The sequence below is a fragment of the Xenopus laevis genome, chromosome 9_10L, assembly GCF_017654675.1.
Source record: "Xenopus laevis strain J_2021 chromosome 9_10L, Xenopus_laevis_v10.1, whole genome shotgun sequence".
Classification (NCBI taxonomy): domain Eukaryota; kingdom Metazoa; phylum Chordata; class Amphibia; order Anura; family Pipidae; genus Xenopus; species Xenopus laevis.
In genome coordinates, this window is record NC_054387.1 from 67,847,715 (window position 1) to 67,875,470 (window position 27,756).

General features: G+C 41.9%; 2 protein-coding genes across 5 annotated transcripts in view; one reads left to right on the top strand and one right to left on the bottom strand.

Moving 5' to 3' along the window:
* lypd6.L (LY6/PLAUR domain containing 6 L homeolog) overlaps positions 1 to 15,098 on the top strand; it is a 40,244-nt gene extending 25,146 nt beyond the window's left edge. For all 3 annotated transcript variants that reach the window (XM_018235761.2, XM_018235760.2, XM_018235762.2), the window contains exons 3-5: positions 884 to 982; positions 12,266 to 12,396; positions 12,915 to 15,098. In XM_018235761.2, coding sequence (XP_018091250.1) covers positions 884 to 982; positions 12,266 to 12,396; positions 12,915 to 13,082 — 398 coding nt within the window. In that variant the 3' untranslated portion in view covers positions 13,083 to 15,098. The remainder of the gene's footprint in view (positions 1 to 883; positions 983 to 12,265; positions 12,397 to 12,914) is intronic.
* LOC121398375 lies at positions 7,968 to 9,981 on the bottom strand. 2 transcript variants are annotated; one of them, XM_041577571.1, is made up of 3 exons: positions 9,592 to 9,981; positions 9,470 to 9,513; positions 7,968 to 9,405 (listed from the first exon to the last, which is right to left on the bottom strand). In XM_041577571.1, exons 1-3 carry the CDS (start codon positions 9,628 to 9,630, stop codon positions 8,094 to 8,096), a joined length of 1,395 nt encoding a protein of 464 aa, XP_041433505.1. In that variant the 5' UTR covers positions 9,631 to 9,981; the 3' UTR covers positions 7,968 to 8,093. The 2 variants fall into 2 exon arrangements, with proteins under 2 accessions (XP_041433505.1, XP_041433504.1); XM_041577570.1 differs by having other exon boundaries at positions 9,470 to 9,980.
* Positions 15,099 to 27,756: the final 12,658 nt, after the last annotated feature.

The window sequence follows — 27,756 nt, forward strand, 5'->3', positions numbered from 1 at the left end:
TCTGCTATTGTCCCTGCAAAACATTCCATACATGTCTCAGGAGTCAGCAGTGTCTTCTTTCTGCTGAAACAAATCTAGTATCAGTTAGCAGCGCGCATTCTCTTGCCACAGAAGCCAGACTAACTGTATAGCTGGAGCTATTAGATTTATACTAGATCATAGCTGTAAAAATGCAGCCATACCTTTATAAACACATATTTTATGTTTGTATGTATATTTGTATTGATATGATGCTACTTATGTACACAGCACTGTACCATTTTTCTTATAATTTGTATATTGTTTATAGGTGGGCTGCCTCAAGCTAATATTTTACTCCACTGCAGGCAATTCAGTTGGGCATTCTATATCACTGACTCGTGGTTATAGAAACACAAGGACATGAGCTTGTTCTGTGTAATGGTTGTATTCTGGAGAAACCAACTGCTCCTGTTGTTAGTCTAGGACTTGCTAATAAAACCTTGAACATTTTAAAAAAAAATAACTGCAGTCTCACATTACATACTGTGCCAATATTTTTCTTTTTATTTGGTATTACTTAAAGCCGCATTGCCATATTTTATAAATAATGTCCTAGAGTATTTATGTTAGTTGTATTGTACAGCCAGCAATAAATCTAGGCTGCAATCACTTAGCAAAGTTGGGCTGCTGTGTGCTTTCTTCTGCGGGAGTGTGGAGAATGCAGATTTAATATGAGCATATCCTCATGGATTAGGTCAAGATTATTGGATTGTTGAAGCATTGAAAATAGGGCATTTTTGGAAAAAAGTGTCATATAATGATGGCTGGTTCTGATATATATATATATATATATATATATATATAATGTGCCTTTACTTAGTGTTTCTACTTTTCTTATTCTATGCATTTATTTTCTATACAGCAACACCGTATCCTGGTGGATTTAAATGTTTTACCTGTGAAAAGGCTGCAGATAATTATGATTGCAATCGTTGGGCCCCTGATATATACTGCCCAAGTGGTAAGTACTTTACAGCATGTTCTGTTGGTCTGAAATACCTTTAGGCCCATAGGCCGTAGTACACTTCTGTAGATCAAATGCCCGCTGCCTATTTGTTTAAATGGGAAATGACTTGCCTTTGGCAGGTAGTGTCAAAATTCTGGGAAAAAAATCTGCACAGTTCCCACTACTCCTACATGGAGCACTGGGGATGTGGGGGACTGGTGCCGGGTGGTGGCAAATTAGTGGACAGTGGGGGTTGTAATGGACAGAGTTTGGCTTCAAACAACCATGGGCACCTGTATCTCTTAACCCAGCTCTGTGAACCACAGCCCTAATTCAAAAGTAGTTAATATTCTGTTAATATTAATTCCTAGCTTTTTGAGTCCTGAGACTACACACATCTGCTTTACTGAGAGACAATAAAGTCACTTTATTGGAAATGCTCCCATGATAAGATCACAAAAGATCAACCAAAGCAACGTCACCGGAGATGGGAAGACTTATAATCTTCCTTTAATCTGTGCAACGGAACATTCTGATATCCACTTAGCGTCTCTGATCAGATAGCGAGTTTCTTATATTTCGTGGGATTGGCTGGCTCTGCGTGCGGATGCACTGAATACTTACACTGGATACTGCTACCTGTGTAGAATTTCCCTAAATTAACCCCTATTCAGGAAGCCACATCAGGCACTCAAGGTCCCAAATGTCTAGTCATGAATACAAAGGCTGGTATTCTGATTTTTTTTTTCCACATGATCTCAGGCCAGCAAACACTTGGATCATCTCCCCCCATCATGTATTTTATACTAGGTGCCTTGTAGGGAAGCCAGAAAACTGTTTTTTTTATAGAGTTAATTATTGACTATCATGGGAAAATTAGTTCCTATGATAATGTCTCCATGCGACAGTGCCCGCTCACAAAGTACCAGTGGGTAAGACAAAACCCTTGTGAATATTGTTGGGGCATTTCCAGTTGAACAGAACTAATTTAGTCTTGCTAGAGTCCAGCTAAAACAGAGTGAGGTTGTAATATAATTCAATAAATATATTTTTCTGCCTTATTATTGTGAAATGGATCTTCTAGATGCCATTGTAGATGCCACCACCTTAGTGGATAAATGGGCATTGCCAGTAGCCCAAGGTTAGATGTGGGACACCTGACTTGAAAGGTAGCAGTGACGGTAGTCAGTGTCTTATTGAGATCTCCACACAACGTTTTGGGGGTTCCTCACCCTTCCCCAGGGGGGAGGAGCCCCCAAAACGTTGTGTCGCGATCTCAATAAAGCACTGAAAATATTAGCACAACTGCCACGTGAGTGCCATCTGATTTTTCCATAGTTCTTATTGCCTAATGAAGCTGTCCTATGCAACAGAGCTTCCAGATAGAGCACCACATCATTTGCCACACGGAAATTGGGACTATATTATTGTGTAGTCAATGTCTTCCCATGTTTGGGTACCATTACAGACAATATTGTCTACTCATACTGGCCATATATGACAAAATACAATTTGTCCAGGTGACTAAATGATTAAGGTTGACAAATATTTCAGTGGGCTAATTGTGGCATGGCAAGGTCAGCTATAGGGAGCCTGACACAAGAGTGTCAGCCACTGTCTCCACGTGTTTGCAGACCATTTCTACCTACTGGACTAAAAACTATGAATCAGGAAGTAGAAATGCCCATGTTTTTGTTACTCTTTGTGTTGTATTCAGCTGGATGGTTGTTTTGTGTCTCGATTGTAAGTTATAAACCTTGTAGTTACGATTTATTATGATGTGATGCAATAGCTGAAGTAAGCTGAACACAAATCAGAAGGACACACTGAAGCCATCTGGAACTGCAAGTGGTGTGACGTGGGCAGTTATTAGGCTGGTGCTGTATTTTAGCCGCAGGGCACATCTCCAGCTTTGTTCTTTCTGTGGGTGTACACTTAAGCCTGCAGATCTGCATTGTGTCATCCAGCAGAATGTATGTCTGAAGCAGAAAATAAACCACAAACCTTGTCAAACACAATTTATTCCAGACTAGGCTCGGATCCCTGCAGTGATAGAGAACTGGGCCCTTAGGGAACAATAGAAATATAAATATGTGCTTTCTTAATCACTTAATGCTGATCTTATCTCAGGATCCTAGATTTATGAATGGACACGTTGCACCTTTTTTAGATTAACTTGTGAAAACTCACGAAAAAGAGATAAGGGCTAATTTATATTGATCACCCCTTGTCTTTCTGCTTCATAACGACTTATGGATTCTTTTCCTTGGGAACATTGGACTAACTTAGATAACCTTATTACAGTGTAATTCAATGTAGACCAATGTTCCCAAGTGTTAGTAGTAGTAGTAGTAGGAAGTAGCATCTTTCACCAGTCATGTTACTCTTTTTTCATTCTCTAAGGCTCTGATTATAGATATAGGCCATTGTTACATGCCTAAACATTCCTCTTACTATATTTGCTGCAATATCAAGATTGGTTATAAAAAAAAAAAACTGTGGTTTCCACTTGCAATACAGCTTATTTATGTTGGAACAGCAGTGCCTATGGGGCACCACAACAGATTTTTAAGAATCAAGCAGTCTATGGCACTAACCAAAAATCTTTTGGCAATCATGCTTACTTGGCCACACTACGTTGGATTTTTGGAAACTGGGGATATTTTGCTGCGGCCAATGTGTCGCAAGTTGTTGGGGCCACCAAAATATTTGAATTGATGTTGCGTCTCTCATTTTATATTGTAACTATATAAATATATACATATATCCTCTGCAAATTCTAGGGGTTCTTTAAATCAATTGCTTAATCTATTCATTGTGCAAATAAAATTTGCATTGCTGAGTAACAAAACTTGTTATAGTTAGGGTGCTAAAATGTCGTTGCCTCTGCTAGCTCATACAGTTGAGGTGTTAAAGCTATCTGACAAGGATAATCCATTTTAGGAGGTAAAGTGCCTTTAGCACATATGGTCTGCATGAATGCTAATATTTCTGTTTATAAGTGGAAGGGAGGCAAGGAATACAAGGTTAGCTTGAGAAAGGGCCATGCCTGAAATATGTTGTGTGATTTGTAGTCAATAATAAAATGTTTTAGCAGTATCTGCTTCTATGAGTGCTCTCCTCTAACTACTATTTTAAATACAAGGTTAGTCTATATGCTGATGATCTACTATTGACTTTGACTAGACCATTAACAGGCCTCCTACCCTTTTTTCCTTACTATCTAAATTTTACAGTTGCTCAGGTCTGAAGGTAAATCCACATAAATCCCTACTGCTATAATGTATTTAGGGGTAAAGATTATCCCAAGGAACTTAGTTACATAAAGCAAACTACCGATCTCTCAGATATTTGCAGAAACTTTTGAAATGCTGGAAAAGATATTCTTTCACAGGGCTAGGCCGCATTTGTGCTATTAAAATGACTTGGTTATTTAAATTACTTGATTATTTTGCATTTTAACACTTGCTTTTCCATTGACGGTCATTATGTATCTGCAGAAACAGCCCTAGTACAGGGCAAAATGGAAAATTTAGTTGAAGTTCAGATGCCGTGGTCAAATTATTCTGCTAGGAAACATCTTAATTTTCAATAACGTAAATGTGTTGGGCAATACACTATATGCAGATTATATTTATGTTACAATGAGAGTGGGGGACCCTAATTCTTATTATATTTCTTGCTATCTTTCCTTCTCTTCTTTTCTTTAGTTACTTTGTCTTATTTTATTATTACTTTAACTTTGGTATAGCACATTTAACATTGGCAGATGTTAAGAATACCATTGTAAACTAAACAAAATGTATGTTGAGCATTTACATGTTCTAATGTACTTTATGAAAATGGTTTATTTACATGAAGCAGGATTTTAAATATGAGCTGGTTTATGCAACATATCTTTATAATGGAAAATTCTATCATACTTACCGTAATTTTCCTTTCCTGGACTGAAGCATGGCAGTAGGCACTAATGGGTTAACTCCCTCGCACAGCGGAAGTACAGGAACCAATAAACCTAATTCCCAACCCCCTTACCCCATCTCTTTCCCTGTCCGAGCTCAGGTACTGAAGGGGTGGGTCGTGCCTACTGCCATGCTTCAGTCCAGGAAAGGAAAATTACGGTAAGTATGATAGAATTTTCCATTTTCCTGTCCTTCCGCATGGCAGTAGGCACTAATGGGAATTAACTAAGCAGTACAGACTTTGGGCGGGAAAATCATTTATTAAATTGAACTGAAGAGAGGACTTTAAGCCCGAAACCAGCTTTGTTTACGGAACAAACATCAAGCTTATAACAACGAACAAAAGTAGATATAGAGGACCATGCAGCTGCACTGCAAATTTCTTCCGGCGTAGCTTGAGCCTCGAACGCCCAGGACGCAGCCACCGCTCTAGTGGAGTGAGCCTTAACATGGGGAGCCTGCATAGCTTTGAGTAAATACGCCTTCTTGATACAAGCTTTTATCCAGCTTGCAATCACACGCTTAGAAGCTTGATGGCCCATAGAAGATCCTTTAAATAGCAAAAAGAGACTATCACACCTCTTGAATGCCTCGGTTCTTCGCAAGTATATTGACAAACACCTCACCAAATCCAGTTTATGCCAGTTTACTTCTTCTTCCGTAGCGGGGTTAGGGAAGAAAGCCGGCAGCACAATCTCCTTACTAGCATGAAAGGAGGATACCACTTTCGGGAGGAATTTCTCTGGTAGCCTTAACGTTACTTTATCATGTAACATTTTCAGATATGGTTCTTTCCTCAGCAATGCTTGTATCTCCCCCACTCTCCGTGCTGACGTTACCGCTATCAAGAAAGCAGTCTTCATTGACAGGAGGTCCAAGCTAATTGACTCCAGAGGCTCAAATGGTTCCGTCATGAGAGACTGAAGAACCAAATTCAAATCCCATGATGGCAAAATTGGTCTCACTTGCGGTTTCAGATGTTTGACTCCTTGAATAAAGCGGGTCACTAATGGATACTCCGCCCATTTGACTTTCGTCAATGCTGACAAGGCTGACACTTGCACTTTCAGGGTAGCCAAGCTGAGATTCTTCTCTAAGCCTGACTGCAGAAAATTTACTACTGCCGACTCGGTTGGTGATGTAAATGAATCTCCTGACAATGTACACCATTCCCTGAATCTTTCCCAAATTCTATGGTAGGTATTCTCTGTTGATGGCTTTCTAGCTGCCAACAGTGTGTCAATAGTCATTTCTGCGAGCCCAAGCTCTGTCAGCTCTTTCCGCTCAAAAGCCACCCCGTCAAAGCCCATTTTTGTGGGTTTGGGTGGAATATTTTGCCTTGGCATAGCGAACCCTGGTGATAGGGTAGCTTGACTGGATTGTCCAATGCCATTTCCCACAACCGGGCAAACCAAGGCCTTCTCGGCCACCATGGCACTACTGCTATAACTGTAGCTTTGTCTTTCTGAATTTTGTTCAATACCCTTGATATGATCGGGATCGGCAGAAAAATGTATGCCAGTTTGAACATCCACTTCAGACTGAAAGCATCCTGACACAATGCTTGCCTCTCCGGGTACCAGGAGCAGAACAGTCTCACCTTCCTGTTCCTGGATGTAGCCATGAGGTCTATCTGAGGGAGGCCCCAACGATTCACCAACGTTTGGAAACTCCCCTGCGACAACTCCCACTCCCCTGGGTGGAGTGTCCTCCGACTCAACAGATCTGCCAGAATATTCTGACGACCAGGAATATAAGTTGCTGACAAGTCGAGGAGATTGTTCTCTGCCCATTCGAAAATCTCCAAAGTCAGACTCAACAATTTCCTGCTGTGAGTCCCTCCTTGTTTCTTTATATATTTTACCGTTGTTATATTGTCTGACTGAATGAGGACTGCTGTCCCTTTGAGCTGACTTTTGAAGCTCACTAGCGCCTGCAACACCGCTTTCAGTTCCCTGAAGTTCGAGGACCACGTTACTGCCTCCGGTGGCCATATGCCTTGTGCTGATACACATGCCGTATGAGCCCCCCATCCAAGGCTGCTGGCATCCGTCGTGACCATCTGCCACGATGAGCAATCTATTGGCTTGCCCTGAGAAAGATTGAACGGATTTAGCCACCACTCCAGGCTCTTCACTGTTTGTCGTGACAGAATAATGATTTGAGACTGAGTAACTCTTTTCCACTGTTGAAGAAACCCGAACTGGAGCTGTCGAAGATGAATCATTGCCCACCTGACGGCATCCTTCGTAGCTACCAGTTTCCCTATTATCTCTTGACAGATCAGAGCCGTGGTATAAGGAAATTTGATAACACTCTGCACTCTTCGAATAATGTCTTCCACTTTGCCTGGGGGAAGATATAGTCGCGACTGCTTGGTATCCACTAGAACCCCCAAGAACTCCATCCGTTGTGACGGGACCAGTTGTGACTTTTGGAAATTTATTAACCATCCATGTTCCTCTAGAACCGTAATGGTCACCTGGACCTGCTGGTTCAGCAGTTGTTCGTTTGAGGCCTTTATCAGCAGGTCGTCCAAATAGGTGAAGATCTGTATGCCCTGCAGGCGTAGGGCGGCTATGACTGGAGCCAGAACTTTTGAAAAGGTTCTCGGTGAAGACGCTAGCCCAAAGGGAAGTGCTCGGTATTGAAAATGCTCCCCCCTTACCGAGAACCTGAGGAATCTCTGGTGACTTAAGAGAATAGGGACATGAAGATATGCATCTCGCAAATCTATCTTTGCTAGCCAATCGTTTACCCGTAGGTTCTGCGAAATAATACTCAATGTCTCCATTTTGAATGACTTTACCTTCAGGAACGAATTTAATCCTCTGAGATCTAAGATAGCTCGGAACTCCCCCGACGCCTTTTTCCTGAGGAAGATCGGAGAATAGATACCTTGTCCCTTCTGGCTTTCCGGCACTGTTAAAATTACTTCCTTTTCCAACAGATCTAATAAAATGTGATTCATTGCTCGATGAGCTTCCAGCGTTTTCGGAACCTTTGATTCCACAAAAAAACTTCTGTTTGGTTTTTTCGAAAACTCCAAGTGGTAACCTAAGGATACCACTTCCCGGACCCAACTGTCCATCGTAGTTTTCCCCCAGACTGCCTGGAATTGAAGTAGTCTTCCCCCTACTGGCGGCAGCTGGGCCTGAACACCGTCAGAACGATTTAGGCTTTCCCTGCTTGAACTCTTTTTTGAGCTGATTTTGCCCGCGATTTCTCCAAAAGGGCTGCCTATCAAATTGCTTTCCAGGCCTATAGGTCTTGGCATCCTTAAACGGCATTCTGTCCGCCCAGCCTGCACGGACTGGCTGACGTCTCACACGCCTTTCTTGCGGCAAAAAGGAGCTCTTGCCCGCCGAAGCCTTAGAAATAATACTGTCAAGTTTTGGCCCAAACAGCAACTCCCCCTCGAAAGGGAGCGCACACAGATTGAACTTGGAAGGGGTATCTGCTTGCCAATGTTTTAGCCACAGCATCCTCCTAGCTGCCACTGCATACCCCATATTTCTGGCTGCCAATTTCAGCACCTCCAATGATGCGTCCGTGATGAAATCAATAGCCACCTTTATATCACCCACTAGGTGACCCACCTTGTCTTTGTCTCCAGCAAGCTGCAGCTCAGTTTCTATCTCTTGCAGCCAGATTTTGGATGCCTTTGCCACACACGTGACTGCTACCGCTGGCTTGCAGAGTAGCCCCGAAACTGAATAGGCCTTCCTCAGCACTGTATCCTGTCTCCTTTCTACAGGATCCTTCAAGGAAACCCCCTCATCCACTGGCAATGTGGTCTTACGAGCCACCCTTGTGATGGCAGCATCCACTTTGGGGGGGTTGGTCCACCGACTCACATCCCCCTCCGCATACGGGTACATCTTCTTCATGTGTCTAGGTTCTGAGTACTTTTTATCTGGTACTGCCCACTCTTCCTTAATAATATCTTTCAGTACATCGTGGACTGGAAATACCAGATCTTTCTTTCCTGATGATTTAAACATTCTGTCCTGCTTTTTCTCTTGTTCAGTGTCCTCTAGTTCCAATACTTTCCGGACAGCTTTTACTAGAGGTTCTATTAGATCCAAATCAAACGAGGAATCTTCATCCAATACAATTAGCTCCTCTTCCTCCTCTGAAGTAGCCGAAAGGCTACACCTTGCTGCCCCCTGCTGACGTGCTTCACACTCCGCAGGCACCTTAGGATCACGGCTCTCTTTCCCCATTACTGGGGCACTGGGACCCACTTTCTGTATCACATTAGCTGTCACAGTTCCTACTAGGTCCTCCAGTGATTTAGACATAGACTCCTTAAACCAGTCTCTCATAGCACTCCATTGATCATCTGCTCTTTTGCCAGACATAGATTCCCAGCACATTAGGCATACTTTTTTGTTATGCATCGCTGGATTATCACATATTGAACACTCTTTTTCCACCGCCTTCCTTGAATGATGACTCCTCCTTCTAGGTGACCTACAAAGAAACGAGTTTGTTACCATCACATAGGAGTCACCACACATCTCTCTGATACACTTACCCCCTAGAGGATGACCGGGATCTCCGGCTCCTAGAACTCATGCTCTGAAAAAAGAGGAGTAAATATAAGTAGCTGTACAGTTCACCTAGGTCCCCAACCGGTAGGCCTGCAACACTGCTTACATTCAGGCTCTCCCAACCAGCAAACGGCTCCTGCTGCATGTACTGCAAACAAAACCTGCTCCTGCTGTACAACAGGTAATGGGCGCTTTAAGAGCCAAGGGCGCCTAGAGATGACATCATCAAGAGTCTACACAGTGTCTTACCGCGGGATCCGACTTACTGCACTCAGAACGCCTTACTGCACACCCCGCGTCTTACCGCGTTCTAAAAGCCCAGCTACCAGGCTCCACCGGCTATATGTGAACCGGTCGCTTCGGTGAGGCAGAGAGGAACCACACCGGCACAGGGGAATCCTTCCTGATGCGAGGACAGGAAAAAAAGAGATGGGGTAAGGGGGTTGGGAATTAGGTTTATTGGTTCCTGTACTTCCGCTGTGCGAGGGAGTTAACCCATTAGTGCCTACTGCCATGCGGAAGGACAGGAAATATTGATCAGCGGTGTAGTTTTCCTTTAACCACAGCCATGGGTGCAAAAATGTGCTTTTTTAATCAAGAACCAAACGTAAGCCGCCTGCAGCTTTATAAAAATGCTCCTACTTCTGTGTTTATTAAAGGAAGGCCATTTTTCATCCTCATTTTGAGCTGTTAAAACCTCTTAAACTCCCATCCAGACGTGTGGCGTGACCCTTCCATGGAGCAAATCAAAGTCAATGGAAATCTCCAGCTGCTGAAAGGAATTACTGACACTCATATGACTATAAGGATTGGGGCCACTGCACTAAGCAAGAAAAATTACCCTTGTAAAACGAATTACATTCAAATATTTCTCCACAAGTAACATTTTTGTGATAACGCATGTCAAGGAAAATCAGCTGCTATTGTCTTGTCTCATTCAGGGAGCACACCACAAGTATGACAGCCTGTCTGTTTTCCCTACTCAGTAAATATTGCTCATGGGATTCCTTTATTGTGGTGCAGAACGTAGAGGTGACAGATGTGATTTTAGGAAAACAGAGTAGCAAAACTGTTTGCTTTCGCCGTTGTGATTTCCAGCTTTAGAGGCTTTCCAATGTATTTGTCGAGTGGTAGTTGCACATTCGTGGTAAGGAACACACACAGTGAGCCATAGATTTCTCTCTTTTTGTGGAAGCTGTCACAACTTTAGTTCTTGTGTTTAATAGGATATATTTAATAGATAGTGCCAGTGAAGTGGCTGTATCCATCAGCCTTTGGAGGATATCATCAAAAAGATGATGGTTGTTGACCCAATATGAATAGTTAAGCCCAATATAATAGAAGGCCATTGTTGATCAAACTTTTGTTCAGGGGTCCCATTCTTAGACAGTTGTTCAGTATCTTTAAATTCTAGAACAACTTCCCTGAATGTGTGGTCAATGGTATCAATGAGTTGATAAGACTCAAGGAAAAATGGCCTTATCTGTATTGGTGTAGACTAGAGCAACACAATTTAACAAATTACTCACTTACACATCTGATTTTTGTTTTTTAAATGTGTCTCTTCTCACCCATTGTTTTCCATGTGGAATTTACTCCAGAAGATAAGCAAATATTTGTAGACTTGACACTTTTCTTTGGACTTTGTCTTAAAAAAAAACATTGGTTATCCTTGTTCCATCTCCCAATATAATTCTCCTTTGACGGGCCAGACAAAAGTGGAGATTAAATATGATTTTCACACAGTCTGAGGATTAGTAGGCATGACAGTTGTTTATCAAAGGGAGATTAATTTGTCCTTGGAAAAGGGGAATATACACAAAGCCTGATAAGGCTGAGCATTGGACTGTATACACAGGGTGAGCTAATAACAGGATGGGTGGTTCATACTAACATAGGAAGATGAGGTTCCCTCCTGTTCTTATCTTGTTCCTATGTAGCTGGATATAAAAGGCATTTTTTAAGGCTTTGTTACATTTTAAGGGTCAGGCAAGGGGCTTCCTGGTCAGTCGTCTCCAGCTGTTCAGTGTAAAAATATTGTCCTGCCCCCCCCCACGTGCCATATTTATTTACTAATGTTTATCAGATTCATCTCAAAATTAGGTAAAATAATAACAGGATAAGTAGGAATCTGGTCACATGTAAATGTCCCATAAAAGTCTTTCTCTGCAGGACTACAACCCTTTGCCTAATCCAGCATATTGGCAAGGGCTAAAGCATGCTCAGAACTTTAGTCCAGCAACTTTGTTGATAAGGGAAGAGGGTGAATTATTTGTTGGGAAATGCTTCTTAGGGTAAGGGCACATGGGCAGATTCGGGGAGATTTAGCCACCCGGTGACTAATCGCCTCTTCTTCAGGGCAACAATCTCCCCGATCTGCCTTCCCCTACATTCCCGCCGGCTATAATGAGAAATTGCCAGCCGGATCGCGGGGCACTTCGTTTTCCAAAGTCGCCCGAAGTTGACTCATGAGGAAACTTCAGGTCACTTCGGAAAACGAAGAGACGCGAGTGCCATCCTGCTGGCGATTTTTTATTATAGCCAGCGTGAAGGTAGGGGAAGGCAGTTTGGGGAGATTGTCGCCCCGAAGAAGAGGCGATTAGTCACCGGGTGACTAAACTTCCCCGAATCTGCCCGTGTGCCCTTACCCTAAAAGTGCATTCTCTTTAAGAAATTTTGATCATGCTTATATATGGCTTTTGACTACTTTTTGGGGAGGACTACCTAAACCTATATAATGCTCATATGAATAAAGAAGTCTATTATGTTTGTTTTCCCAGAGACCAAGTATTGCTACACTCAGCACATCATGAATTCCACGGGGGAGAGTGTGCTGGTGACAAAACGCTGTGCATCTCTGGAGCAGTGCCTAAATACTGGCTGCAGGGATTCTGTCAATATGGACCAGAAGGTGGGTATGCTTTCCTATAATGTCAGTTATATGATGAGAACAAATGTAGGAATAAATGCACAGTAAGCATTCCAGTAACAAAACGAGGAGCCCAGCCTGGCAGCTCAGTTTCTTATTCCAGAATCACAGTACTATGAGTACAAATAGGAAGGTGAGATGTTAAACACAGTACATAAGGGTCACTGTATGCTCAAATTTGCTTGCAGAGCTGTGCTTATTATATTGTAACACGTATTCTAGCATAGATTTATGAATACCTGTGGTGTCAGCAGCTCTTTTACTAGTTTGGCACCAACATGTGACCCTTGGGTGAACGACTGGATTACCAAGCAGACTATTGAAGTGTAGTTGGGCAGTGGCTGTAAACACAAGTATTTCCGGTCTGGCCTAACTGATATAAGGACAAACGTAACCAGTTATTTACTAGTAATTCAGTTAACGGAAGCCCAATTAGCCCCCGTGTATTGCCATTTTATTTTTGAACCCCATGACTAACTTGTTTATGTTTTGTGCTTTAGGTGTGCACCTCATGCTGTGAAGGGAATATCTGTAATTTGCCATTACCCCGAAATGAAACTGATGCCATATTTGCAACTACGTCGCCGCTCAGTAACTCAGACAGAAGCGCAGTACACAGCGCAACAGTGTTCGCATGCCTATTCCTGCTGTGGCTCTATGGGACGTAAAGACTTTAGCAGATACACCAAGGCCAATGTGAAAGGCAAGCGTTTATGCCAAGCACTGAGTATTCCAGGCTGTCCAGTGCAATCTGTTATGGCTGGGCCCCAGATGTATCCAGAATGGATGATCATGATATTGCTGTCTCCTTTCTGCATCTGGAATGGGTCAATGGAATGCATCAACTTCTAGAGCAAGTTCATTCAGTGCATCTGTAGCATTGTGGAACTGATCGTAACAAGGAGTTTGGAAATTTGATTGGCTATTCCCACCACCAACCAGTTCCTTGAAATAGCTTGTGCCACTGTATAGATAGTGGGATGTGTACTATCCAATCAGAAGGAAGAACCTTAAACAAAACCACCAATGGGAATACCAAATATTCTTTTATTTCTATGGAGCTCTTTCTCTAACGAGAACTTGTGTTTGTTTGGAGACCTCAGTTTAATTGTCTTTGCAGTGACCAATAACAGAGCTGCATTTGTTATCTGTGAGCATATGTGAGTGGTTTTCGAAAGGTTTAATTTAGTAGTTTATAAGAAATGTAATGGCTATTTATGATCCAGAACGTAGAATGATCACATCAGACATCAGATCACTATTTGATGATAAACCACAGCACATGCAATTGTATATATCTTTATATATCTCTGATTATACCAATGTATATTATTGCTTTTCTTTCTCTATTCATCTCATTTAAGAACAAACTGTGGCTAAGCTTCCAATGAACTAAACTACCAGCAGGTGCTTGAACTCTTTAGCTATGGGGGAATGAGATAAAAAATAGGGGTTACTACTCTGGGCCTGGCAATGCAGCCATATTAGGCAGGAAAATGGGCTATATTGGCATAGTAGGGCACAATGATGACTGTAACAGTTTATCAATTTTGCCCAAACTTTGGCCAGTAAGCTGTAATTGCAGTACTCCCAGCATCACGTGACACCTTTCGGTCGTAGTTTGTAGCCAAAGGACTCAAGTCTGGGTAAACTTCTATACAGGTGCCCATGAAGAGTGGACAACAAAAAGTATTGAAACAGTGGGTAATGGTCCTTTAGGGTGGTGAGATAAGTTTTCTGCAACAGTACTTAATAGAGTGTGATGAGAGAGCAAGCTCTTTTGTCATGTCCATGTAAGTCAATTAGAACTACCATAAACTGTGGGGCTGGCCTTCTTGGGTGGGGCTTGGAGCTGTGGGAAGGGGACTCAGCCTGAAGGCCATTTAAGATAAGAGCTGGAAAGAATGCAATGCAGATTTGCTCTTCTAGATACACCAGGAAGCCCAACATGAAGGCCAGTTAGAGTGAGATTTGGGTGCTTTTTGCTGCCCTGGGTACCCCTGGAACCATAGCAGGGTCACCTTAATGTTTCTATAGATCTGTAACCATGTTATGAGCTAAGTCTGAAGGACATCTATGGTGTGTTTGGAGTGAAAACTTATTTTTTGCTCTACATATTCTTGCAGCTATGATAATGACAATTGCACAAATGTTTCCCTATATCTTTAACCTTGTTATGAGATAAAGTGGCCCTGACCAAAGGTTGCAAGAGGGACCAGAACTGTGAATGGCCTGACATACACTGTTCTAATCCCATCCTGTTAGACTTTAAGACCACCCCTTCACAGACATAGCCCACACCTTTCCAGCAAGCCCTGCCCCTTTTTCAATGCAGATCTTGGGACTGACCTGGTTTTGTAAATAACTGCACTTAACTACACATTGCAGGCAAATGTCAATGTTGTGCTTGATTTGAAAAAAGCACATTTTTATGTAGATAAAATATGTTTGTAAAAATATTTACAGTATTTATTTGTACATATTTATATTTTTCTGTAATATACCTTGTTCTAAGCTTAAATGTTTGTTACTGTATATTTTTATGACCACTGGAATTTTAGGATTTTAAGGCATTTTATAACTGTTTTTGAAATCCTTTTGGAACCATAACTGCTTAAACAGTTTCGCAAAACATAAACACCATTGCCATAGACCAGAAATAAACATAAAAATGTTACATCAAAGCATTGGTAGTACGGATTTTATTTTAAAGAAACTTCTGTTCAGCAGAACAAAGTGGTGATTTATCAGAGCTGGGTACATTTTACCAGGGATAAGGATTCAGACAGGTGATAGTGCTGAGGGATTTTACTGAGATGCACTGAGCACTAACACCCCATAGACCAGAATGGATCCAAGCAGTCACATAAAGCATTCAGCATTAAACTGGACCGTTTATGTCTGCAATTTGAGACAACACAATTTTCTGTTATAAATATTGGGAATGGTTTAGAGCAAATATATCACTGGAAAACAGTAGGGGAACACTGGCATGTACACAGCAAGGCCAGCAGCCCACCTACATTACTATAGGCATTTATTACTACATATCCCTGGGAACATATTACAGGATTTTTATAGAATATACAGTATAACAAAAAATACATTAAACGTTAATAAATCTCCTTGCAGTGTTATGACAAACTCATAATCGGGTAACAGGGTGCTGCTCAGACTGGGCAGCCACTGTGGGATGTACCATTTGCTCTGCATGACCAGTGTCGGACTGGGGGGGCCGGGGCCTAACGGTACTGCTGTCCAGGGCCCCCCGCCCCCCTTGCTGCTCCGCACCATGCCGTGCGCTGCCTTCCTTCTGTTTTTTAAAATACCATGATTGGTCTGGCCCGGCGGGGGCCCATGATGGGTCGGGGCCCACCAGGCTTTTTCCAGGTTTCCCGCCGGGCCAGTCCGACCCTGTGCATGACTTCAGTTTATCAACAGTTTAAACTCAGTAAAGTTGCTGCACAACACACAGTAACTGCGGCAGAGCACATACAACATGATGCAGAGGAGATATTAACTTCTAGAACAGAATATTAGAATTCATTAACAGAACACTGACAGAGCGCTTACCTCTCCCATAGATCTTAATGCACTGGGGAGGGACCAGACCATCATACCTCCCAACTGTCCCGTTTTGAGCGGGACAGTCACGCTTTTGACAGCTCAACCTGCACTCCTGGATAAGTACTGAAATGTCCCGAGTTTCTTTTTGATCTGCTGAACTGAACAGCAAGAAAAAGATACAAAGTTTCTAACTTAATTGGCTTGTGGCAGAGAGCCCAAGATACATACTTAAGATACTTTTGCAACAGTTTTAGATAAGATAAAAATTAAGACTCACAGCTTAAAGAGCAATTCACCTTCATTAGCAAAACTGTAATAATAATAACATATATAAATCACAGAAATGTATTCAAACTTTCATAACCTGCCAATTCTTGTAAAATGGACATGGTAATTAGGGGGTGTGGCCACAAAATGGGCGTGGTCAAAAAATGACGCTCTGCCTGGCAAATCTTTTTGTCCCTCTTCCTGTTTCCAAAATGTTGAGAGGTATGCTGTATTCATTAGGGGGTTTAGGGAGGGCCCATTACAGAGATATTTAATCTATGATATCAAACAATGAATGAGGTTTATCTTCTTTCAGAAATCAATTATACAGTATCCTGGTTTGGCCCTAATAAACAGGAACATTAACAAGCTCTCATTGCAAAGCCCGGTAAGTGTGTTGCTACAGCCCAGAGGTTTTCCTTCCTATTATTCCTTTAACCTTTAGCAAACCAGAAATATTTGGTGAAGATTCATATGCATAAATTCAGTTACATAAGCAAAATAAGCAGCCACGCAACTAAAAGTACATTCTGTAGCTTACAAATTATCCCATAGCATGAAATCCTATTAGCGGACGTTCCTAGCAGCCTTGTGCATGTTACAGCAGCTCCATTCTGCAGTATAATTACAGAGTATTGCTCCGTGTACAGTGCTGGGTTAATTCGGCAATCTGATTTATTGCAGAGTGTTTCCCCTTGATACTGACTGAGCCCGGATATGTGCCACGGAAGTGCCACCCACCTCATGAGGCATTTCAGTTATTGCACAGTATAAAGGCTTTGATTGAAAGATTGTACAAAACCAGGTGTAGGGGATCCCTCCTTCTGCGGTGGAGCTGCAGTTCATATTATTGTTGGTTAATAATTGTATCTTGAGGGGCACAAGCCGCCAATCCTGAACTCCTCTGCTAATGTCAACATGTGATTTATACTAACAGGTGCCTTTCCTGAAAATGATCTACAGTCTGTTTTCCCTCCTGTCAGGGTAAAATACTATAAACGTGTCCTTGAAGTGAGGACAGTGGTATTTTGGGGTGGGGAGGCTACCTCTTCTGCAACAGTTCTTAATAGAGCGTAATGGAAAGAGAGAAAGCTCTTTTGTCAAGTCCATGTTAGTCAATTTAGAACTATCATCATCATTTATTTATATAGCGCTGACAAGATACGCAGTGCTTTACCTCAGTTATAACAAACAGGGAATAAATGTGAATAACAAACAAGGGTTTACAGAGTACAATAGGATTAGAGGGCCCTACGTGTGTGAGTTTACAAACTAAAGGTTAGGGTACAATTGAGACATTAGGATTTTAGAAACAATTTTATGATTCATGATACAGCAATGATAGATTAATTAAGGTACATTGAATAAGCTTCTTTAAACAGGTGGGTCTTTAAGGAGTGTTTGGAAAGAAGGAGAAAGTCTGAGGCATAGAGTCCCAGAGAAAAGCAGAAGCCCGAGAGAAGTCTTGTAGACAAGAATGGGCAGAAGTGATGAGAGGAGAAGCAATTTGAAGGTCAGAAGCAGAGTAAAAGTAGTGTGGAGGAGAGTATTTGGAGATCAGAGATGAAATATAGTGAGGGGCTTCATTCAAGGGCCTTGAATTTGAGTGTTAGTAATTTGAATTTGATTCTAAAGGAGACTGGGAGCCAGTGAAGGGACATGCATATGGGAGCAGCTGATGTTGAGAGGTGAGATAGATGACTGAGATAGATGAGTCTAGCAGCCACATTTAGAACAGATTGGAGTTGTGAAAGGCGATTTGTTGGAATACCTGTGAGGGGTAAGTTGCAGTAATGAAGGCGGGAGATGATAAGAGACTGAATAAGTGTTTTAGTTGATTCTGAACTGAGATATGGTCATATTCGGGCAATGTTGCGCAGTTGAATACAACAAAATTTTGCAAGTGTTTGGATGTGTGGCGAAAAAGATATGCAAGTCTAGGATATCTCTTAGGCAGCGTGCCTCTGTGGTGGAATGAAAGGTGGTGTTTACGGTGAGTGATATCTGAAGGACAGGGGAAGATCTTGGAGGAAATATAACGAGTTCTGTTTTTGAAAGGTTCAGTTTCAAGTGGCGCTGTGACATCCAGGAGGAGACAGCAGAGAGACAGTCTGTAACTTGGGAAAAGACAGAAGGAGAGAGGTCAGGAGTAGACAAGTAGAGTTGGGTGTTATCAGCATAAAGGTGATACTGAAGTCCAAGGCTGCAGAGAGATCAGAAGGATTAGTATGGAATAGTGATCTTTTGTCTTTGCCAGTAGAAGGTCGTTGGTTACTTTGGTGAGTGCAGTTTCAGTTGAGTGTGATGGGCGGAAGCCAGATTGCAGGGGGTTGAGAAGGGAGTTGTGAGTGAGATGCTGGATCAGGCATTTGTAAACAAGCCTTTCCAGTAATTTGGATGTGAATGGAAGAAGGGAAACTGGACAATAGTTAGCAGGAGAGCTGGGATCAGGATAGGAGTGATTAGTGCTGTTTGTATAAGCATGGATAAGTACCAGTAGAGAGTGAAAGGTTAAATAGGTGGGTAAGTGCAGAAGAAAGTGTATCAGAGATTGGATAAAGGAGGCAAGAGTGTATGATGTCAAGGGAGCAGGTTGTGGAGTTTGAATAGGCTAGAAGTTTGCTAACTTCATCTTGTGTTGCATGGGTGAAGGAGTGCAAAGTGGATGTGAGTGGACAGCACATTAGTCTGAGATTGTTGTTAGACGGTATGCTCAGCCTAATGACTGATTTTTTCATTAAAGAAATGAGCAAGATATTGGGCAGTTATATTAATGGGTGGAGGGGGGTATAGTAATGAGTTAAATGTGGCAAACAGTCGCTGCGGTTTAGAGGACAGAGTGGAGATTAAAGAAGAGAAGTATTGTTCTTAAAGGGATCCTGTCATCGGAAAACATGTTTTTTTAAAAACGCACCAGTTAATAATGCTACTCCAGCAGAATTCTGCACTGAAATCCATTTCTCAAAAGAGCAAACAGATTTTTTTATTTTTAATTTTGAAATCTGACATGGGGCTAGACATTTTGTCAATTTCCCAGCTACCCCTGGTCATATGACTTGTGGCTGCACTTTAGGAGAGAAATGCTTTCTGGCAAGTTGCTGTTTTTCCTTCTCAATGTAACTTAAGGAGTCTCAGTGGGACATGGGTTTTTACTATTGAGTGTTGTTCTTAGATCTACCAGGCAGCTGTTATCTTGTGTTAGGGAGCTGTTATCTGGTTACCTTCCCATTGTTCTTTTGTTTGGCTACTGGGGGGGAAAGGGAGGGGGTGATATGAATCCAACTTGCAGTACAGCAGTAAAGAGTGATTTAAGTTTATCAGAGCACAAGTCACATGACTTGGGGCAGCTGAGAAATTGACAATATGTCTAGCCCCGTGTCAGATTTCAAAATTGAATATAAAAAAATCTGTTTGCTCTTTTGAGAATCTGATTGAGACAGTACTAAGTGTAATAGGGATAATATAACCTATGGTGGAAATAAGAAAAGGTCCTTGGTACTCTGGCAAGCTATTCCACTGCAATAGGGCCATATATTTATATAAATGGAAACCCACAGAGTGTGTTTAGTCACCAGTCCCACTATATCTAAGCAAAGAATTATTTCTAAAAAATGCATGGGTAAATAATGAAATGGTGCAGAGGAACAGGGCAGGTATGTGTTAGCAGCATCCCTACCAAGCGACTTATGTCAGTGTTCAGCTCAAGGCCCCCCCCTAACAGCAGGGTATGTTCTATTTGTGGTTGCTAATATATGCTCTTTTGTGTTAACAAGTTTAAGTTTTGTCCATATTTTCGCATATGTGCTATATATGTGGCTCTGCTGTCAGGGTGTGTCTTTATTGCCTTGACAAGTCATGTCAAGTTGGTATTTACGCACGTGTGCTATATATGTCTCTTTTGTTAGGGTGTCTCTCACATGTATTTTAGTCTGTCAGTGCAGTGGCTCACTGTCAACAGCAACATGGACACCTCAACAATACCAAATAAAAGGAGGAAAAAACAAACTTCATTCCAAAAATCACAACATTGACCTAGGTTTATACTAGAACACACTCTGTATTGTCTCTCACACTCTTGAACCATCAGAAAACTCACTTTGCACAGGGTTCATGGGCTTCAGATAGAGAAAGCGAGTGACAATGGGCAGCAGACAAGGACAGAAGTACTTGCCTATGATTTCAGGCACAATATATTGACTTGACCATGCAGCTCCATGAAGCAATCTGTAGTTCTATTGCTCCAAAGTGTCAAAGTGTGCTCTCCACCTTATATATAAAGTATAAAACTAGAGGGACTATCCATCAACCCAGATAATATTCCTGGTTCATGTCTAGCACTGCCTGCTGGCCTATTGCTGAATTCACAAAAGCAAGTGCGGCACGTCCTACAGTATGCAGCAGGTCACTACTTCCTGGCAAGTCACAAAATGGTGACTCTTGATGAATTAGATACACGGAGAGCAAGAAGCAATAGGCTACAAACAAGAAAAACTTAGGATAATAGTCAGGCATACAGTCGTAATTGCCACAGTGGATGAGTTGTCTGTGTAACCAAAATCTAATAGCCAAAAACTACATTAAAGGGATAGTCATGGGAAAAACTTTTTTTTCAAAATGAATCAGTTAATAGTGCTGCTCCAGCAGAATTCTGCACTGAAATTCATTTTTCAAAAGAGCAAACAGAGTTTTTTATATTCAATTTTGAAATCTGACATGGGGCTAGACATATTGTCAATTTCCCAGCTGCCCCAAGTCATGTGACTTGTGCTCTGATAAACTTCAATCACTCTTTACTGCTGTACTGCAAGTTGGAGTGATTTCACCCCCTCCCTTTTTCCCTCCAGCAGCCAAACAAAAGAACAATGGGAAGGTAACCAGATAACAGCTCCCTAACACAAGATAACAGCTGCTTGGTAGATCTAAGAACAACACTCAATAGTAAAAACCCATGTCCCACTGAGACACATTCAGTTACATTGAGAAGGAAAAACAGCAGCCTGCCAGAAAGCATTTCTCTCCTAAAGTGCAGGCACAAGTCACATGACCAGGGGCAGCTGGGAAATTGACAAAATGTCTAGCCCCATGTCAGATTTCAAAATTGAATATAAAAAAATCTGTTTGCTCTTTTGAGAAATGGATTTCAGTGCAGAATTTTGCTGGAGCAGCACTATTAACTGATTCATTTTGAAAAATGTTTTTTTCCCATGACAGTATCCCTTTAAGAATAGTTGGTCTAGAGCAGTGATCCCCAACCAGTGGCCTCAAAGCAGGATCATATTTTTGATTTCCAAGTTGGAGGCAGGTTTTGGTTGCATAAAACCCAGGTGTACTGCCAAACAGAGCCTTCTGTAGGCTGCCAGTCCACATAGGGGCTACCAAATGGCCAATCACAGCACTTATTTGGCATACTCCGGAAACAATGTTTATGCTTGTGCTAGTCTCCAACTTATTTTACATTTGAATGTTCTCACAAGAAAAAAGGTTGGGGACCCCCGGTCTAGAGGTTAAGTGATCAGTCTATGATGTGGAAAACTCATACTGGAGAGTCAATACTCTGTGACAACTCCTTGTGGCCCTGGACAAGCCCCTTAATCTCCTGGTGTCCCGGCATAGTCAGTGCACCCATCATCACTGCCTTGATTGCTTAAAGAGCTCTTAGTCCCATGGGAGAAAATCACTATATAAATAATTACCCTTTCCTTTTATATCCCTCCATATCTCTTATACCTCCATACCTCTTCTACAAAATCAGTCTTCTACAAAATCAGTCTTCCCAATAACTTCTCCAGCTGGTGCCACTTATGTGCAATGGAAGTTTCTGAGTCTGATGTTTCCATGGAAATCTGATGAAAGAAAGCAAACCAGGTCCTGGCCCAAAAACAACTCACAACCATAAACACAAAATATATGTAAACGTGCTGAAATTTCATATATAAAAGATATGACTAAACTGGATGAACTGGTAGTTTAGTGACTAACATCACATATTAGTAATTAGCCTTCAGCCTGTAATTTTCCCCATGAATACTCAGGGTGAAACTGGCGGTCCAGTGGAAAGGAGGAGGTTGAGGCTTGTTCTTTATTAATGGAAACCAGAAGAGCCAGGGTATTTCGGATAGTTCAGTAAAGCTGAGACGTTAAGCTCTCTAATCATCGGATTAACACGTTTCTCTGCTTATGTCAAGATTATTAAAGGGACTTTATTGAAGTTGTGTGTTCTCACAGGGGTAATAAGCAGATTTTAAACACAGATAAGAATCTGTATAATAATTGTATTCTTCCCAAGCTTATAAAAGGATACATTCTATGTATTCGAATTAGGAAGAAAATGTGCCACCTGATGTGACCCATTCCCATATTGAGGAGGAAACAAGGGCTATATGCTGAATGCAGAGGAAGTTGAGGTCATTGAGTAGCTTGTGCAATTGTGAGTGCTGTAATGTTCGTTGTCCTTGCCCTGGAGGTGGAGGCACCCTACTATTCATACATGCACAAGCTCGCAAAATGACCTCTACTGCACTTGTTGTCACCCAATGCTATATCCTTGCTACATTTTACCTTGTGTTGGGGTGAGCTGCCTCTTTGTCCATCACTCATGAGGTGGAGCTCTGCACTTGATGTACATAAGAACAACCTGTAGTGCGGTGCTCTGCAACTTTGTTTCTGTAATAAGCCACTTACTCAACTTCTGAGACTCCAATTACGTGCTTATCCTATGGCACACCATGGCTCTGTCCTATAACCAGTGGCATGACAAGAAGGTACTGGCCCTACAGCAATGCCAGTGACATGGCACCACTATCCTGGAGGCTTCTGATTGGAGGGGTCTCCTGCATAGGAAATTAATCTTAACCTAGCAGATTGCTGCAGGAGGTGACAAAGAATATTGTTGAGTTTACACTTCAGGATCCATTTTTAAGAGATCTAAACCCAATTTGATCACTAAAATGCAGGGATGCATTGTGCGGATGCAGTCTTTGCTTGGTGGAATAGGACCCCATATATGGGCCAACAAGATACTGACTGCACATGTATGGTTGTAGAGGCTATTTAAGACAAAACTCAGGGGAAAACTTCCTGCATTTTTACTTATTTCATTTTTAATCAGGATATAGTTCCCCTTTCATGTCACTATTTTATTGTACTTTACAACAACTTCATCCAACATCTGGTGTTTTAATGTACAGAAGTGCTAAAATAATTTAATATAGTGTAAAATTATTTTACACAAATTCAATATAATGTCTGGGGTATAAGTACAGAACTGTTAGAATAATTGCTGACTTAATGTTAAGAATAATGCCTGAATACAAACGGAAGGTTGTGTTGTGACATGTTGGTTTCCAGAACTTGACAGCAGACATCTGATACTGTATTTATACTGTATGTGCCAGGGATGGCCAGCTGCCTTAGCAACATCTGCACAGAATTTTGGGGAAGAATACTGTAAATGCATCAGCAATGCTGCCGAGCAGTAGTGTTGGTAGGAAGTCTGAGGAGTGGAAAGAGCGTGTATAGAAAACAAGATGACAGCTGTAGAGTGTACAGGGCCTTCCAACAGTCTGCTCAATCAATATCTGGGTCGAGTTTTCCAAGACCAGCAGCATGATCTGAGCCTTGGTCCAACAATGAGAAATCTGACAGTTTGGCTACATTGGCAAGTGTCGGACTGGGGTGTCTGGGTCCACTGGGGCTGTCACCTTAGGACCCACCCAGGGGCCACAATTCTACACACCCCCCCCTTGGCTCCCCAGTATTCTGCATACCTTTACTTGCAGCTGTCTTGCCATCGTGATTGGGGGTGGGCAGGCCCCAACTGGCAATCTGTGGGTTCTGGCAAAAGCCAGAGGGTCTGCTGTATAATGCCATGGAAAGTTACTATTTAGTGGCCTTGAGAGGGGGCTGTTTGGGTCTCTATGTACTTTGAATGCCAGGGCCTATTTTGACTCCCAGTCCAAAGCTGAAGACGCGGGAGGTGTGTTGAATGTCCAGGATCAGAGCAGGAGGGAGTGAGTCTGGGCCAACTGGGTTTTTTCACTGGTGTCAAATTTGGATGATTCAATTGTTCTGTGGCACCATTTTGTTCCATACAGACCACTTATCCTACCTACCAGATGGATGAGCCACTGCAAAACATGAGCTTTATCCATACATGATTTACTCATTTTACCTTGCACAGAAACATTTCTCTCCTAGACCCTAAATTATACTCCCTTCCACCCACTGCTCTGGCCAGATCTGCTATAAATCTGATCCAGTAAATACTGTCACACAAGAATTCCTTTCCCAAAACCAGGTTTGGCTCGTAATCACCAGTAACAGGCAGCACATGTGCAATAAATGCCAGGGTGCAGTATGTACTGGTGTTTTTATATTCAGTGAAGGGTGACTGACTGGGAAAGCCATGTTTGCTTATAACAAAAAGGGTGCAGCACCCAATTCCATTCTCACACCCCTTAAGATCTAGATGTTCTATAACTTAAATCATGGCAGTGTCACTTCTGCTTTGTGTCTGCTGCATTGATGTTGACACATTTTATTGCCTGAAATACTGTTCTCCTTATCACTGTGTATGTCTGCACATCAATTATACACAGGGATTTCAAGCCCCTCTGACCCACACAGGGGATTCACTTAACCAAAGCTGCAAGCTGAATATTCCATGATAGAATAATACTGGAGAAAAGAAAGGAAACCCAGATAGCTACACTATATGGCCAAATGTATCCAGACACCTGCCTGTCCTACATTCCACTCTAATACTCATTCACCCCACTGACCCAGGGGAGCTGCCCCACAATTGATTGTTTTGGAGTGGATGCTAGAGGGCAGGTGAGAGTTCATGCTGTGTTTGGAGGGGGTTTGTTCACGCCAGTGTAGGGTGGAGCCTTGAGGTGGTCCCTGGTCACTCCAGTCCAACATGGCTCTTGGCTTGCACCTGAATGATGCCCATACCAGGGGTTTCCCACCTCCTATCCATAACATGAACAATGGATTGCTGTGTAAAATGTGTGTTGAATAACTGCAACAATTTGAATAACTGCAACAGTTTACTAATTTATATGAAAATGACTTTGTGTGCTATATGTGACCCTCATAATAATACAATAACTAATTGGGAAAGCATTTCATTCTTTGCAAAAAATGTGTAACACGGTTCACTTTCCATTTCCTAAGCTGCCAGGTTCATTAGTCTTGGCAAGACAATGAAGTCCAGTTTTCCATTACTGCAATCTTCCCCAATATTGTATATTAAGGTGACACTGCCATGTCTAAACAACTGACAGCACTGATTACTTGGGATACAAATATGGGATACAAATACCCCTAAGATGTGTAGCTATTTGTTTCAGGTATTTAAGCTGAACAGAGGTGTATACTCATATCTACTGTACCTAGTCGCCCCAACTCATTCTATGAACAAGTGCTGCTTTGCAGGGTTCAAATGTATTCTGGTCCTACTAAGGGGGCCCTTATTTGCATCTTGGCAAAGGCAGCTCTATCTACTGTACATTTCTAAATTTTTATAGAAGGGGTTAAGAAAACCAGCCATGTTTTGTTGATGGAAGAGATCTCTGACCATTTGATAAATGAGCACTCTGGGCTAAAAATAGTTTCACTTGCAGGGTGGGGTATAAGTGGTGTCTAAAGAGGAGCATGATGGACACAGATAGTATCACGTGAGTGGCTCTGCTGAGTGCTGAGAGATGGTTACTTGGAGAAATATAGCCCATGCTGCTCCTGGTGCACTGGGATTGATGGATTGTATTGTTCAGCTACACCAGAGAACAGCCTGACCTGTCTGGGAGTGATACATTAGCTCTAACCCTGGGACTTCTTCATTGCAATATTAGGGGTACATTATTTTAGCTGGGTTAATAGCACAGTCTCTCATTGTATGCCCTTAAGACAAGTAAGTACACCCACATTTAAAGGGGAAGTTAATCTTTAAACAGATTTTTAACAAGGGTAAGATTTCTATTACAATTCTTGACAGCTGCAAAGTTCAACAAAGACCAATTGCAAATGATCTCAGAATGAGAATGGCCACATATGTAGACCCCCCAGTTGATAAGATGTGATCACTTCAATGCCAAAACTAGTTGTTCTGTGACCCTGACATTTGCAAAGGTTTGTGGACAAAGTAAAACTGCAAAAAACTGCATTTGGGGTATAATGTGATTGCCTTGATCATGGGCTTGCAGCCAGACACTTCAACAACTCACAGTGGGTGGCAAAAAGAAGGGACGGGGGGGAAGATTATTTACACACACATACACACATATATATCTTCTGATATCCTTATTTTACAATATTGAGTACATTATTTAATATATATTTAAGAAGCCATTTATTGCTTCTCCGTTGAGCCTGGTTATAAACATGCCAATGCTTTACATCCCTTTGCTAAACAGACAGTAGAATGACTGTAGGGAAGAGTATCTGGCCACCTGATCAATCATATCCATGACAAGCTTTGCCTGTAGGCACAATATGACTGGTGCCTGGCTCAAGTATGTAATAAGCTGCAATAATGGGATATGTATATATTAGTGAAAGATAGCTCCACCAGTATGTGGTGGAGGATTATGGGGGATGTAGTCATGTAGCAGTTGTAGTGTAATTAACAGAGCTATTAAGTGTGGGGAAATATTAGTGTAACACCATGCCAAATAATGAAGATGGATGTGCACCAAATGTAAATGACCTGTCTGTAAGAATGACAAATTAATGATATGGTAAGGAAGTACAGAAAAAAAACCTGGACTCTTGTACCACTGTACCCTGAACCTTTGTATATACACATGTACAACATATTTGGGGGCAGATTAATAGTATAGTACAAAGACAGCTGGTGGGACAGGATTTTGGGCAGATTTTTTTCTTTGACAGGGGGAACACCCAAATTGCAAGTGGTTCTGTCTTCACTAACGCTAGCCCTACTGACCATGGCGTGAGGTTCTAGGGTTGATACGTGGATCTGCATTTCATTAACATACAGGTGGGACAGGAAAATATGCCAAGAGACAGCAGAAAAGCAGAGGATTATATTCAGTTTATAAGAAACAATGTCAGAGATAAAAGAACCATAGAAACCATAAACAGGCTGCTGTGATGACAGAATGATGCATCATTAATATCCAGTCCATTCATAAGCAGTATAGCCTGCAGGAACAGCAGCACACCCATAAACAAAGAGTCAAGTTCATTCCGATCAAATTCTATCCAGTGTAACAAATCATGGCAGGTTACAGGGAAGGGGCCTAGGCCCTTGAAGTTGCAGCCCTGGCTCCCAGCATGCCTTAATCCTTAGTTATTTTATTTGATGGATGATATTAGTAGCTGTAGTCCAGCAGAAGCTTGTAAAGCCCTGGTTAATTAAGCAACACAGTTATGGGAACTTTATTTCCCCTTTAATGATGTAGCTGAGAAAGGACAAGGACCAGCAGGTGATTGAAACTATAATGGCAGGTATTGTTACTTTGAAGAGGAATGAAAGGAAATGCA